A 16,323-nucleotide genomic window follows, 5' to 3' on the forward strand; every position below is an offset into this window, starting at 1 on the left:
TATGTCATGTATTATTAAATAAATTGAAATTAAAATATCCCAAAGAAGAAAGAAATGTTTTTGTTGATGCATAAAAATAAAATTATTTACTGATAAATATAATTAAACATGTTATTTTAAATATTTTTTTTTTTTGCTGTTCAATTTATTGTAATTAATACTGTGAAAAAATAGTCTAAACGTATTTATAAATATAAAAATATAATTATATATAAATATATATAATTATATATATAGAATATATACATATATGTTTCTGCTCTATATCTCTTTATATCTACGCAATAAGCGACTGAAGTTGCCGAAGTAGTATATGTCTAATATAAAATATAAAAACCTAAAAATGTAAGAAACATCTGGTCGTGAGTCGTGACGTTTAGTTTAGTATTTAGTTTAATGCGATTCGTAACCCTCAAAATGATTCAATTTTCGCAAAAAATTTTTCAATGTAAAATATAATTTAACGCGTGAAATAATTGTGCAAAATTTGCAATGTCATCACACTACGATGCAACACGTTTTGCATCGATGCGGGGTTACAGCGAGACGCAAGAGACGTGTGATCAAATAATTATTACATTCAGCAAAAGTAATTGACTTTTAATTGTTATTTTACTGTTAATTTATATTTATATTATTATATGTAACCACGTTATAAAATATGCATTGTTTAAAATAATGAATTGACACTTTTTAAAATAATGAATTAACAATAATACAAATATCTCTTGTATATATTTAAGTAGATATTTTTATACATTGTACAGAAGACTTAAAATAGAAAGAAAATAGAAAAAAATCATCTACAATCTCACAGACTCGTTCACGTCTCACAGATGGAAGAAGAAGATAAAAAAGAAAAATATTTCCTTCCAACATCATGGGCTCAAACTTTATTCACGGTTACGCCAAGGGAAGATATCGAGAATGTTATGCTTAGGCACAAAGATGTCGAACTTCGAGAAATCAACAGCACGAGCAGAATTTCAGCAAATGTCGAGGATTTTTTCGAGGAGGACATAAGCGAGGAGGACTTTGTTTCCTGTCTACCTCTTTTTATTAAGCCTTTGATCAATTTCAAAGAACTAGAACGAGAATCCACCAGAGATGCGGAGAATCAAACGTTTCTGCAGGGTGTCCCCATGGTGGGTATACCAATCGAATATAAGCATGAAGCGTCGCAAACAATGTACATGAGTAGCCCTTGTCCGCCTGCGAAATATTCTGAACGCATAAGTAAGCAATAGCACAAAGAGAAAATATATATCTATAAGATTTTTATAAATTTTCTAAAATTTATTACATACAATTTAGAGAAATCGAAATTGAAGAGCTTTAATAAATTAAATTCTAATCAAATAAGCAGTCTAGAGACAAAGTTAAATATAGTTAAAAATGTAATTAAATATTTTTTACATTTAAATTAATTTAGATTTGTGTACAAATATTAAATATCAAACATAATATGATAAGAGAAATATTTTATGCTTTTCTTTGTCAAATTAAATACTGTCTAATTCTGTATACCTAGAAATAATTCTAGGTTCGCGAAATAATATATAAATTAATGTTTTAAAATCTTTATCAAATTACATTTATATCTTTTTAAAACGCACACGATTAATGTGAGAGATAAAGCTAAAAGCTAAAGTATTAAAATAAGTAGATCTTTATTAAATTAGATGAACCTAAAAATTCAAAACTTTTTCAGCTTCCATAAATGCTAGTCCAATGCCTGTATTCAAGAGCAATCACTCGAGTCAGACCATGATTACGATTGCCCCCGGAACATCGCAGCATGAAGCAGTTAATTATTTATCGCGCCGTACGTACGAAAATCATCAAGAAAATCTTTATTCGGAAAATATCATAGATAAAGAAACAATCATCCTCGAAGTTCTAAATTTCCTGCTATCACGCGCGTTTTGGATATCTGACCCCGTTGAGGATCAGACTTCCATTGAAGCAAAGTGTCAAGAAACACAAACCGCAATACGATACAATCGCAACACCGATAGTATCGTGTTTGACAATGAAACTCAAACTAAACTGACTTGCAAGCCGAGACATTCGAACAGCAAACTATTGGCCGAATATGAAGAAACAAAGAGCTTTGTGCAGAGCTGTCTTCAGGAATGCCTCAGAAGGATCGAGCCTCGGATTATAATCGACGATCTGATGGACGAAATAATCATGAAAGGAGCGAATAGACTCAAGTACCCAATGAAAGATCGATTGATTCAAACTGTAGCTAGTTACAAGTCTCGCGATCTCAAGGAAGAAGACGTGTTACGAAAATTAAAGATACCTGTGATAGTTGACCCCTTCGAAGCGTCGATCGTCGTCCTGCCACTGATGGACGATCTATTGCGTTCGACTTGCGACAAGATATCTCGTGATGCACGAAGCGTTGTAAAGAATATCCTAAACTCATTGATGCAACAGACAGTCTCGATTGGATTCAAGTTGATGGAAATTCGAAAACAACGTTAGTGAATTTATGCAAAGCATTTTTCATACACAGAGAAATTATCTTTTTATTACAATTGAATCATTATTTATAATCAAAATAATTATAGCTAAAAAGCACACATACTCTACTTACTTATAATTTGCTAACAAAATACTTACTTCTTTACAGCCGAGTCCATTGAGCAAAAACTCGACCGAAGAAGAAAGAAGATCGTCGAGTCTATGCTAAAGAAGGCAACGGAGACCGCTGCTACTCAGACGGGACTCGCTGGAGTTCCCGAAGTTGGGAGGATCAAGGAATCTAAAGAGATCCTATGCTCAGTTTGCGCCAGGCAATCGATATGTCATTGGTGCGTAGCTGCTCAAAAGGAAGAAGATTTGCCGGTCCAAAGTACGAAATTACTCCGTACACAGGATATACTGCTGGCATATAATCCGTGCTACGTCGTCGCGACAGCTTCGGAGAGAGCGAAGAATCCGCATCTGCAACCAACTGGCTTGATGAAGAAGGAGATTGAAAGACTGACCACTGCTCAGTCGTCCACATCGCGATGTGTAACACCTGAGGAAACAGGCGATGTTGTTAATAAGACTATTAACATTCTCATGACTCCGAAAAAAGACATCCAGACTCGAGGTATCTTATGTTAATACATTGAATCGAAAATATCTTTTCATAAATGATTAACTGTAAAAAAAATATAATTATGATATAATTATTTCACATACACACAATAGCAGGATTGATATATATATACATATATGTTTTGCAAGTAATAAATTATTACATGCTTTATATGTTAAAATACAAAATATAAAAAAATATATTATCTATATTATGCAATTTGATTATTGCATGAGACTTCTCTTTTTTATATTTATCTATAATTTGTTATCGTATATAATGTTTATAGATTCTATCAGTGGATGGGGCCGCATAATTGATAGTACATTAGCGAAATCATGGTCGCTCAAAGGTACCTGCATATTTTCCTTCAAAGTTTGTAAACATTTTTTTTAACAAAAAAAAATATCTAATTTTATTTGTTACTTTTCACATTTAGTTTGACAATTCTTATAATTTACAATTATGAAAAAATATGTTGTTTTAACATTAGCAGAGTCTGCCAGTAATACTACTGTTAGCACCGCGAGATCGAGATCAGTTCAAAAGTCCTATTGTAAGAAATCATCGCAGTCCGAAAGCGTTCCAAGCTTGCAAGCAACGAAAGCATTGCAGATATTGAAGAGCACGTTTTGCACCCGCGATACCTGTCCTGCGATTACTGTTTTAGCTACATCGAAACGTAACTTGCACGATGAAGACATAAACGAGGAACATATATCTTGCAATATAGACGATTGTACGTTACTGAACCTAGATCAACGTTGTAGGCGGTCTATTAATAATAATAGTCAGATTTGTGCTAGGCCACGAGTGGATAAATTTAGAATCGCTCCTACCCAACCTTTATTGGAATTTCGAGGACGAATATAACAGTGAAAATTGAGCGAATTAATCTTTTTGCGTTAAAATGTCATGTATACACATCTTTTTTGGTTTTAAAATAATAAGAAAAAACGATTTAATATATAGAAATCATACATGTAATAATTTTTATTGAAAATGCAGGTGATATATGAATATAAGAATGTGAGTGCATTTGTATTAAATTGATAAAAAAGTTTGTTTATTTCTTTTTGTTTATTAATATAAAAACCATCTAGGAACACAAGATAAAAGCTCTTCTTGATCTAATAAATAATAATAAATTTGACCACACTTGTGGAGACACATATGAATTTCTTTATTATCATATAATGAGAAATCGCACAAAAAATATATGATTTGATTATTTGTTATACTTACACGTATGATTTACTACGATGCGCAGTATATGAAATCCATAAAACAAATGCCGATTTAATTAATTACATATTAAAATGTGTTTATAAATAACGTATACAACTCGGCAATTAATAACATTATGCGACATATATGAGCACAATTTATTTACTTTAAAACAACGAGTTGTATCTTTATGTATTTTTTTTCTTTGTGATTGTTACGCGCGCAATATTATTGCTAAACACTTGCTTACACTGATTTTAACGTAACTACTTGCGTAGTAACATTATATATTATTGACAAAACAACAAACATTGCGTCGAAATATTTTGATTTGAACGATGATCGCCTTTTTTAAATATAGGAACAACACATTTACTATTTTCCATATTTTCCTATAGTAAACGCATGTGCACGTTTCGTACAATTGCGTACATTTTTTTCATGGTCTACAACGTAATGTATTTCTTCTTCGTCTATTCACGAGTGCAATGTTTTTATCTGGATATGAGTGATTCGATCTTAAAATTTCCAGTCGTTTTTGGATGCACAAGAAAGATCTCACGAATGAAAATTAGAGAGGATAAGCTATTATACTTTTATCATCGCAACCATGACCTTTCGTGATCCGAGCATTCGTGAAAGACGAGAGAATTATACAAGTATTTCTCGTTAAACGCATTAATGGAATATCCAAGGAATTATTGCGTAAAGCAAGATCTCATAATGTGATTCAGTTTATTCGAGAGGCTCTCGAATAAATTGTGACATTAAACGATCTGCAGATCACTGATCGCAATTAAACCGGAGATCAATGTGTGCGTAAATTACTGCGAATATATATATCACAGTTATATATGAAATCGTCTCGCGCAAAGAAAGCTTTATTGTGTATAATGAGAAATATACGCGATTTAATGTACCTAGCGTAAAATATTTATAATATCTAACTTAACCTCGGGTCATTTATTGGCCCGAAGACAGTGCCAAGGTTCTTCAACCTACCGTTAAATTCATCGACTACAGTTTTGTCGACTTTTCAATGAGAATAATAACATATATGTACTTTGGCACGAAATCAAAAAATGCACTACAGAGAGTATTTTTACATTTCGATACATTGTTTGAATACCACGTCTATAATTCTTTTAGGTATCTGATGACACGACCGTAACGTTCTAAAGTGTAAGTAGTACATGTGACAGAAAAGCGTAATATCAAATATATAAATACTTATAATTAAATATTCGAGACGATAAAATGCGTGAAAATTATGAAAAATGTATAAAATCTAAAACGTGTTTTGTCTTCTGAAACATTCTACAGTCTTATACGAACAATAAAAAAAAGAGCAAGTAACTTTTTTCGCGCGCATCTAAGAAAATATAAATCGGATTAAATACAAAAGATCTGTCGTGATATTCTAGCAATGTGTATCTGTAACTGGAGAGCGCGAATATTCTAAACGAATATTATATAACATATAATTGAATATTCTATATTGAATATTCCGCGTACATCATTTTAATTCTTCCGTTTCAGTTTTTCAGTATGTGTTAACAGGGCGATAATTATCTTTGTATCCATTTAACAATTGGAAGTTGTACAGTATTAATTGTAATTGCTGTACAAAATACGTCATAACAGTGACATTTTTTGACAAAGAGGTCAAAATTTGCATCAATCTAAAATGCACTCTCTTTTCGACAATAGACTATTAATTTTTGTACATACATTACCTTCATTTCATTTTCTAAGTTATTAGAGACGTTCGTTTTCTTCGGTTTCAGCATCGTTCATCGTATCTTTCGTCGTTGTTTCGTTTATATGCCTTTCCTCATCGGCAATAGTAGGCACTTTAGTATGAGTCGAATCATTCCATGATTGCATTTCCGCCGATCCGAATAGCCAAAAGAGTACCGTTGCCGATGCAAATACTACCGCCGATATCCAGAACATTATACGCCATTCCTCAATTCCATTCTGTAATTTGAAAACATGTGAACAAATTATTAGAATATAGTATATAACACACACACACACACACACACACACACACATATATATATATAACATAATTTTAATGTAAAGAGATAACGTACCCTCTCATTGGTCAAAGCGCCAATAATGGGTGGAATAATGAATCCCGGGAAACTACCGAATGTATTCATAATTCCGTATAAAGAACCAGCATAGTTCGGTGCTAAATCTTGATGGTTCTGTAAATTAGTCTGACACGCGGCTCCATTGAAGGCCAGCGCCAATATTAACATTATCATCGCACTTGTGGCATCGCAACCGACATACGTCATCGCTACTAAACAAACTGCAGGTCCCATGTGAGCTGTTCATATAATATGCAACAATTATTGATTAGATAACAATTTATACATATACGTACACATTACAATATCTCAATTTCTAATATAGATTGTCCCAAATTACTTACAGAAAAGCATAAATATTTTTCTTATCCAGCTTAGAGACAAAAAGTTCCTCCTTCGCACATAATCGCCCGCTGCTGCGAATAACACTCCGGCGCCCAGCCTAGCTATGTAAGGTAATCCAGTTATTGCGCCACCCTATAAATAAAACAGAAACATTTTTAGTAATGACGAGATAAAAGTATGTAATGTCATAATCGAAATGTTTTTTTTTTTTTTCGCGAAATAGATTCACCATAAAAATAGTACCGATTTCATGTTGAAACCAAGGACTTCTAACGTATATTTGGGTCCGTTTGTAGAGATGAAATATATACCCCACATGTTCGCAAAGTGAGCCCATAGTAGTACTAAAAACGGCGCAGATGTGGCGACTGCCTTCACTGGTAATTGGACCTGTGTAAAATATTGGTATATTTGATGATTCGTTTTTTTTTATTTTTCATTATTTTATAGTTTATTTACAAAATCCAAACCTTTTGTTTCGAGACGGTAGTGCCAATTTGTTCTTTTATATACGTTTTCTCTTTCTCTGTAATTCCGGGATGTGATTCCGGTGTATCGTATATTAAATAAACCCATAAAACATAAAAAACTAACATAAGCCCACTCGTAACGTAAAATGCAGATTTCCATCCGTAAGCACTGATTACCGCGCCACATAAAGCGAATGTCACAACGGTACCGAATGGACCACCTTAAAAAAAAGTAAAACAAGATAGATTATAAATATTCTAGAAAACATTTTTTACCTTAAAGAAAATAAATAAGTAAAGAAGAATATATATAATTACCTTGCATAGTCCACACAAACATGCCTTTTTCACCAGGAGGCACCCATCTAGCAATCATTGCATGGAGAGCGGGATAAACGGCACCCTAAGAATTAATCTTACTCTTACTAAGGATTTACATATCGAAATATAAGAGATTATAAAATAAAATAAAACTAATTATATGGAGAAAAAATTTATTAAAAATTTGTTAAAAAATAACGAAAAAAAATATTCTATATACGATGGTTAAAATTGGATGTAAAACTCACAAAATAAAACTAAGTATAGTATTTGAATGCGAAGAATTCATGTTAACATTAAACATAACAATCTCGCAATATATTTAAAAAATATAGGTACAAGAGGATTAGGCAACTTACTCCGAAAAATCCCATTATGAAACGAAGTGCAAAGACGAAACCGTAATGAATAGAAGCAGCCCATGGCATCAAAAGATTTAATACTGCCGGTATTAACGTGGCAAATCTATGTCATAAAAAGACCAAGAATAAGTCACCGCAGATAAATTAATTAGTTATTAATTTACTTTCAATTATACTTACGCCACCACTTTAGAACCTCCGTATTTTTCGGCTAAGAGTCCAGCTGGTATACTAGCCGGTAGAACGCCATAAAAATATCCTGATAGCAACAGCCCTTGGATATGTTGATTCCATTCGAAACGTTCTCCAAACTAAGGAAAAAAAAAATATAAGAAAGATATATTTTTAGGATAATTTTGTTTCTATATAAATTTTGCGAGTGTTAACTTACATCTTTAAGCACGACTGTCTTATTGCTGTTTATATCCGCCACACTGCACGCTGGACCAACGCCACCGTCTTTACTCGTAACATTTACCATGGCGACAATGCTTATGGATAAATTGGTACGAATGACGTATGAGAACATGCATGCCAGAAACATCATCGCTCCCAGAATCCCTCTCCGAGGGATTTTCTCTGTAATACATGCGAATGCCTGTTATTTAAGAGTCAATCGAAATAAATTGCGATAATTTGCTAAATATAATAATATTTTTCATTCATATATTAATATATTCATAATTTATATTAATAATTTTTTATAGCTATTAGATTTTAAACAATGTTTACTTCTAATAATTTTATACATAGTATTAAAATACATATGTTGAGAAATATTGTAACTTCATGTTTACTCAAATTAATAATTTTTAAAGGAATTTATTCTCTCTTACTTACAATTAATCTATTTCAAATTGTATTGCTATTGTAGTATTTATTACTAATATTAATATCAGAATTATTAATTTCTCCTGCACAAACTTTCTATTAATATTAATTTATTTATTGAAACACTCGGATACACTTATAAAAATAATACACGAGCGTAAATAATATATTTCCGCTTGCCTCACTGTAACTCAAAGTCGAGAAACTGACCTTTGAATCTCTAAGCATATAATATCTAATAATTTCAAATCACGAATGAATGACGTATCTTACACAGTAAACATCTCGCATTCTATTATACGTAATAATATCCACGAAAACAGCTGTAATAGCGTGTTCGGCTTGTGATATTGTGTGTTGCTATAAAAAAACAAGCACTCCAAAAAATAGAATTACTAACAATATGAATTAATATTATAAATTAACAATATAAAATAATAATAAAAATAATTTTACTAATAATAATTTTATCACTTTATATATTATATCTTTCTATGTATATTTATTATCTATAATTTTTATTTATTAATATTATATTTAAAAGAACACGTATTAATAAATAATATATATCAACACTAATACATTGATATACTATCAAATTTTAAAATTAATTATAGAAAGGTACTTAAAATTAAAAAAACTTATTAATGCAATCAACCCTGATTATATTTCAAGAGAATCCCATTCAAGGAAAAACATTAGAGTAGATTGTAAATTCTAGAAGGTCACAAAGCTTATTTATCCTCGAAGTATTTATACGTGCCTGATCGAACAATCATTCTCTCTCGTATTAACGATTGTGTATAGTGTTATTGCATTGCTGATAATTACGATGAAAGAACATCGGATCGATAGCATACTACTTCGTGCTTCATAATACGAGCTTTTTCATTCTTTCCATATCGCACGATGCAATTTATTTTGATTTTTAAGTTAACGTTTGTTATTGAGAGATTAAACTTATTCCAATTCCACATTCCAATACGAGCAATATATCACTGATATGTAAATCGTTGCAGATTAATCACACATAAACTTTTATATCGATAAATAGAACTAAATATTCTCTAAAAATTTAATGGACAAACATAATTTTGTTACAATTTTTTAATTTTTATTATACAAATAGTAGTAGGCAAATAAAATTTTTGTGAAACTTCTCTACAAAATGTTATTTTACTATTTTATTATTTATTACGATTTTTTGTTATTTTATTATATATTAATGATTAAAATTAATTAAAAGTTTTCTTTTATATTATCGGGAGATAATATAGTCTTATTTACAGCATTATTTTCAATGATAATTAAGATTAATAAAATTGTAAGAGACAACTCAAAGGAAATAAGAAATAAGATAAATAAGATAAATAAGATTATAATTTCCTAAATCTCTCTTTGTATAATTTTTTAAAATCCTTGGCATTATAAAACATACAGCTATTATTCTTCTTAATTAAAAACATTATTGATTAGAAAATAATGCTGATAATCATGAAAAATACTGTAATTTACAATTAACGATAATTTTTTAAAATATAAATTATATTTTTTTCTAAAATCGATTGCTTAGTGAATTACGAACAGAGAATAATCAATGCAATATCTCTTTATATGTATACATTAATTTTCTATTTGTATATCAATTTTTTTATTTGTGTATTATATATTTTTTCGAATTGAATAATTTTTTCCGTGTTATTGATTTTAAGTAGCTATGTGTGTGTACATACAAAGGTAACGAAGTATATTTAAATGTACCATTGACACAAATATAATATTGCGTTATTTAATTATATGATGTAATGACAAATACAATCTAAAAAAATAGTCACAATTTAGAAAAGATAAATACACATGCACACACGTAAAATCATTATATAAAGCATTAAAGTAAACAATATTTCAAGCTCAACGCGCTCTTCGAGTTGCATAATTTTTTTTTCAACTTTTTTATCGCGTATGATAATTACGCGCCGACAAATAGAAAATATCAATTGTGATAATATTTATAATGTGGAAAATATCTTGGTTCGAACAGCGAATTTACCTTTATAATAGGTACAGCATTTAAAAGTAATTTCGTATAAATATTTAAATATAAGTCATTTACCTCATTAACAAGCCGCTTATACGACTGTACATAATGTGTTCAAGATCTTCTAATAATAATTTTTCATTTTATTAATAATAAGTCTATCAAATCAAATTTTTCAAAAACTCAAATTTAATTTCCTTAACATTTTAAATATTTAATTTTAAGAAAATTTTAATTGTGTATATTAAAATTTATATGTCAAATGTAATGTGGAAAAATACAAAAAGTACAAGCAGTTAGAAGCATTTTCTTTTCGTAAAATTATCTCTAATAATAAAAATAGTTTTATTGAACGATCTGATTTAAAATCGTTCAGAATGCGTCGTCAAAATTAAGGTCGATGTTTCTAACACACCTTATACACGATCGATAAATTTTCTTCGTTAGTTCGCGTTTTTCTTTTTTCTTTTTTTTTTTAAACGTAAAATATGCCAAAACATTTGACAAGCAACATGTCTGTAAGTCTATTTTTGCAAATGGGAAATAGAAGCTCGTATTACGGATATACTCTGTACGAAGTTGATACGTGCTTGTACGTTCGAAAAAAAATATTATGCAGCTGCGTAATGGTATGCGCAATGTTTGCTAATTTGAATTTCCGTTTAGATCGCAGAATGACGAGTCGCAAAGTCGTATAACAACGAAATTACGATGCGTTGGCTATCTCTTCCTGAGATTTTTACACAAATCTGCACGCAGGCAGTTATATAATGCTTATCATTTTCCGAGATGATGCTTATCACTTACACGAAGTTTTGTAACAAAAAGAACTATGCGAATCTGTGTCACTGATAATGTGTAACATTTGCGAAAATTATGTCACAGAGTTTCCCTTGCAAAAATAATTTCGAAAAAAATGATATTCCCTCGAATTAAAAAATAAATATTGATACAATGCGTATTATTTTTTTTTGTACTTATACACAATTAAAATTATTATTTAGAAGCAACTCAGTTATCTATAATATTCATTTGTCATTATTCATATTCTATAATTAACTATGCTGAAACATATATATTAGAAACTTTGGAATTTGTTTACTGAAGAGGGCTTGCGAAAAGTCCAAAGAGTATTTGCCAATATATATTGGCGAGGATATTGAACATTGAACTATCGACATTTCAAAAGCAAAGATTTAAATTGATATACTTTTGATTCATATTCCAAACATCATATTAATCGTTCAATTAAATACACATTTCAATATTTTAGATGTGCAAAAATAATCTCTCACAAAAATAGAGAGCTACGAGCTACGACTATTAGTAACAAAATATTTATATTCATATTTTATACTTGTAGCGCATTATATATAAAATCATTGTATATTAGTTATAAATACTAAACAAGTTTCAATTAATATTATTATGTATTATAAATACATATTTCAATATTTTGGATGTGCAAAAATAATCTCTCACAAAAATAGAGAGCTACGAGCTACGACTATTAGTAACAAAATATTTATATTCATATTTTATACTTGTAGCGCATTATATATAAAATCATTGTATATTAGTTATAAATACTAAACAAGTTTCAATTAATATTATTATGTATTATAAATACATATTTCAATATTTTGGATGTGCAAAAATAATCTCTCACAAAAATAGAGAGCTACGAGCTACGACTATTAGTAAAAAAATATTTATATTTATATTTTATACTTGTAGCGCATTATATATAAAATCATTGTATATTAGTTATAAATACTAAACAAGTTTCAATTAATATTTTTGAAGAGACTTAATTTAACAATAAAAATAATAGAGATTATAAATATCTGAAAAGCATAAAACAGAAAACACAACAAAAATAAAAAATTGGTAAACTAAACTATAATAAAACTATAGACAAAGCAGATAGAGAGGGAAAGTCGCACCAGTACAGCTATAATCGTTAACTGGCAAGTACTTACCATTGAATTTCCGGAAGAGAGCCATTCTCACTGTTTGCCGTGTACGATCGTCGCAACTATTATCAGCGTGAGAACGAGATGCACGATGATACACGATCTTTGCCACCAAGCGTGGATTACTTCGTCAATTGATGGCAGTCGACTGAGGCCTGCTCGTTTCTTTTTTCGGTGTTCAATCGATTCGCCGACTATTGGTCCGATTGTGTTGCGTCATGCCGCGTAGTTCCAAACCGACGACGACGTTGCTCCGCTTTGGCCTCCTACACGTTTCACGCGCGTTGACGTGCGGCGTCCTCCGGGATGATCACGAGGACGTCTGAAAAGCACGCATTTGTTAGTCACGCTCGCAGCACGTATGCCATACAACGAAAATTCTATATTTAAATCGTCGTCGCGATATTAGAATCGGCCGGGCTTGCGCGACAAGTATTTTTTTGGCGCGCTAAACCTAAATAGTATGACAATGTGAACTTCAAATGTAGTATGAATCCAAGAAACTCTCTTGATTATTGATTTTTTAAACATATTTTTTGACGAAATTCTCGAGATATGATTGAAGGAAAATATCAGAAATTTTTATTCTCGATTTTTTTTTCTTCTTATATCTATCAATAAATTTTTTTCCATATTTGAAATATATTTGTGTTTGTCTTTATATATTTTTATGTATTAGAACTTCTGTAGAAGATCAAATTTATCATTAACAGATTATAACGGATTTATCGAGATTACCTGTAAAATTATATATATATATATATATATATATATATATATATTCTCTCGATTTGATAAAAAAAAGTTACACTATACTTTGTCTATATGGATTGTGAATGATTTGAAAGATATCTCGGAAAAAAATCAAAGGCGACAAATAATTTGGTCAATATTAGTTAAACTAATATTGACGAAAGCGACATGAAAAATACGATATATTTGACAGATTTTAATTCATTCACCGATTTTAATTACAAGCGATTTTTCTTAAGACATTTATCCAAAGCTTGCTTGTCCGTTGACACTGCGTTCTTAACGCTGGATCTTTTTATTTCAATTTTAATCTTTTGTTTGCCGACCGTATCGAGCGTAAGATAAGAAGAGCACAAAACCAAACTAATATTCTATTTTCTTTTTTTTTACATTTTATGTGGTAATACGAATCTTTATCTTCAATTATGATTGCAAGATACTGCTCCAATTTTATTGCTTCAATTGTAATTATAATGCAAATTATGATTGCAAGATACTGCTCCAATTTTATTGCTTCAATTGTAATATTTAATTAAGTGACTCTTAGGATAATTACTGGATGATTTCTTAGGATATATGTATAATTACTGATATTACTACAAAGTAATATAATCGTACTAATCGTAAGTTTTTAATGAGTACATAACTAAAGTGACAATTCACTGCATTTACGTTGACTATTGACTTTCAACAGCTTTAATTAATTTCTTTTATTATTAATTCTATTAATCATATTTTTTTAAATTAACATTATATAGAAGAAAATAGATTAATTATAAATTTGATTTCGCATATTAGTGAATATAAAAAAATGTAATTTTAAAAATTGGAAAAATTTACCATAATTTAGATGATATATTCTTGTAAGATATATTCTTAAAAAGCGAATTAGCTGGTCTTTACACTCAAATCTTTCAAATATATAATATTCTTCAACACTGGTTCTTTATTCTTCCTTATTTTTTCATTTTAATAATGAGAATATTTGAGTTTAAATCATCTTAAGTATGCTTCCGGGTGTAGATTTTGCACTCGTAAATATTATTCGACATGTGAATCACTTGAATTATATATCTATAGGCGGCCGATAAAATTAATCGTAATCCGCTGATGACATTTGCGCGTACAGCTGTCTACATTCCGAAATATTTTTGCAAAAACAATTATCTCAATTATCTCACATAAAAGAAGCCATCAGTATTATATAATCTTGCAAATGCAATATTTTTTAAACTTTTGTGAGAATTATGTTAGATATTTCCAAATATAATTTCGCAATTTGCAATAATTTATTAGAGTTATGTTAAATATATTTTGGAATGTGTGAGAGTTTACAAGAAACCAGTGATCTCGTTTAATTCACATAATAATAATTGGAAGAAAATATTGCACACAACGATAACATCTATAAATAAAATTGTAGAAGAGGAGCACGAGAATATCGAACGATAGAATTTGCGTTGAAAGGAAATAAGTTTTGAAGCAGCACTATTCGATCTTATTATTCTTCGTTGGCGAAATAATATTTTCAGAGATTTTCTTTTCTTCTTTTAAAAGATTTATCTTTCCGCGAAAATTTTATATAATACTTATCAATTTTTGTGATTTATATATTACATAAAATTTAGATCTGACGAGTCATACGGTCACTTGAAATCATATGGTATATAATGTCCTTGTCCTTCATTACGTCATCAACGTGATATATCGCATGAAATGATTATAATTGTGATAATGTATGAGATAAACTGTCGCATTTTTTAACGTGCACTATAGTCATAGTATTTACAGATCATCTGACAAATTATCTAAACATGCCTATTCATGTACTCGTTGAACTTGGCAAAGTCGTCTGTCTAATTTTGCCTCAGTGCACAACAAAATGTGATTAATGAGTGTCGATATAAGACACCGGAAATTGATTATGTTAGCGATGATCATTACTTCTTCGTGTGATTTAGTCAAGATACGTTGAAGAAAATCGTCTTTTCTCAACTATACATTATTCTACAACAAGCTTTCTGTTTTATTTTTTTTACAAATGTATACGATGTTTGAATTACTTATAATCGTGCAATTTTTTATAATTATAAATAATAAAGAACCATAAAATTTTATTTGTTGTACCTTAAATAAAATTTCTTTGTTATATAATTATTCAACTTTATAAAATTTTCGACGTAGTGCTGCTCCAAAACTCTCGAATCGTTTCTTAAACTCTCCTTCAATGAGCGCAATAGTATAGATTAAACGTAATGGACTATATAATGCTGCTAATGCTACAATGAGATTATTAGCGGCAAAATACTTTCATTCATAGTCAGTAATAACTCAAACGCGAACAGTAAACGTGAGACTAACCTCAATCTCTCAATCCGTGAAATCTTTCTCTCTCTGCGTGTTGCTCGTCAAGAAATTGCGCGCGAAAACGACGTATCCAGGGATCGATAAACCGAAAGGGAGCAAGACCTGGCCGATAGAATTGGCGCGATCGGGACAATAAACACTGGCACGTGTATTTCGTGCAAACTCGATTTAATCGATCACAATTGTGTGTCGTTGTTCCGATTTTCGCGAGAGCGTCTCGTTAATCGCAAAAGATCTCGGAAAGTTGCGTTCTACGCGAACAGCTGACGACACGAACGGTCGGAGGTTGGAGCACGACTGACGACTGAGCGGACTATGGACTATGCGCGATTCCGAAAACTCCGAGCCCCGAGCTCCGAACTGCTCCCTTTCGCCGCGAGTACCATAGTGACGCGACGCCTTGCATCGTCGACACAAATGCCGCCGTGCAAGGG

The 16,323-nt window shown here is 30.5% G+C and overlaps 2 protein-coding genes across 2 annotated transcripts; one reads left to right on the forward strand and one right to left on the reverse strand.

Moving 5' to 3' along the window:
* Positions 1 to 135: 135 nt before the first annotated feature.
* On the forward strand, positions 136 to 4,123 carry LOC145936837 (uncharacterized). The gene is made up of 5 exons (XM_083039454.1): positions 136 to 1,236; positions 1,712 to 2,488; positions 2,642 to 3,109; positions 3,387 to 3,449; positions 3,591 to 4,123. The coding sequence occupies exons 1-5, from the start codon at positions 837 to 839 to the stop codon at positions 3,968 to 3,970; spliced, it is 2,088 nt and encodes a 695-aa protein (XP_082895580.1). The 5' UTR covers positions 136 to 836; the 3' UTR covers positions 3,971 to 4,123.
* An 85-nt stretch (positions 4,124 to 4,208) lies between these two features.
* Positions 4,209 to 16,276, reverse strand: LOC145936838 (sialin). Its single transcript, XM_083039455.1, has 11 exons — positions 15,884 to 16,276; positions 12,776 to 13,091; positions 8,316 to 8,503; positions 8,105 to 8,235; positions 7,922 to 8,027; positions 7,560 to 7,644; positions 7,242 to 7,462; positions 7,015 to 7,161; positions 6,771 to 6,903; positions 6,424 to 6,665; positions 4,209 to 6,304 (listed from the first exon to the last, which is right to left on the reverse strand). Exons 2-11 carry the CDS (start codon positions 12,798 to 12,800, stop codon positions 6,083 to 6,085), a joined length of 1,500 nt encoding a protein of 499 aa, XP_082895581.1. The 5' UTR covers positions 12,801 to 13,091; positions 15,884 to 16,276; the 3' UTR covers positions 4,209 to 6,082.
* Positions 16,277 to 16,323: the final 47 nt, after the last annotated feature.

The sequence above is a fragment of the Prenolepis imparis genome, unplaced genomic scaffold (genome assembly GCF_030444845.1).
Source record: "Prenolepis imparis isolate NDT839.2.m4 unplaced genomic scaffold, iyPreImpa1.0 SCAF_5, whole genome shotgun sequence".
Taxonomy (NCBI): domain Eukaryota; kingdom Metazoa; phylum Arthropoda; class Insecta; order Hymenoptera; family Formicidae; genus Prenolepis; species Prenolepis imparis.

What these genes read in the sequence shown, in the direction of transcription:
- LOC145936837 (XM_083039454.1), top strand. Translation starts at nt 837, where the DNA reads ATGGAAGAAGAAGATAAAAAAGAAAAATATTTCCTTCCAACATCATGG. An exon ending in GATGGAAATTCGAAAACAAC is followed by an intron (nt 2,489 to 2,641) that starts GTTAGTGAATTT and finishes ACTTCTTTACAG; the next exon opens with CCGAGTCCATTGAGCAAAAA. An exon ending in AAAAGACATCCAGACTCGAG is followed by an intron (nt 3,110 to 3,386) that starts GTATCTTATGTT and finishes TAATGTTTATAG; the next exon opens with ATTCTATCAGTGGATGGGGC.
- LOC145936838 (XM_083039455.1), bottom strand. Translation starts at nt 12,800, where the DNA reads ATGGCTCTCTTCCGGAAATTCAATG. An exon ending in AGACAGTCGTGCTTAAAGAT is followed by an intron (nt 8,236 to 8,315) that starts GTAAGTTAACAC and finishes TTTTTTCCTTAG; the next exon opens with TTTGGAGAACGTTTCGAATG. An exon ending in GGAGGTTCTAAAGTGGTGGC is followed by an intron (nt 8,028 to 8,104) that starts GTAAGTATAATT and finishes TTTATGACATAG; the next exon opens with ATTTGCCACGTTAATACCGG.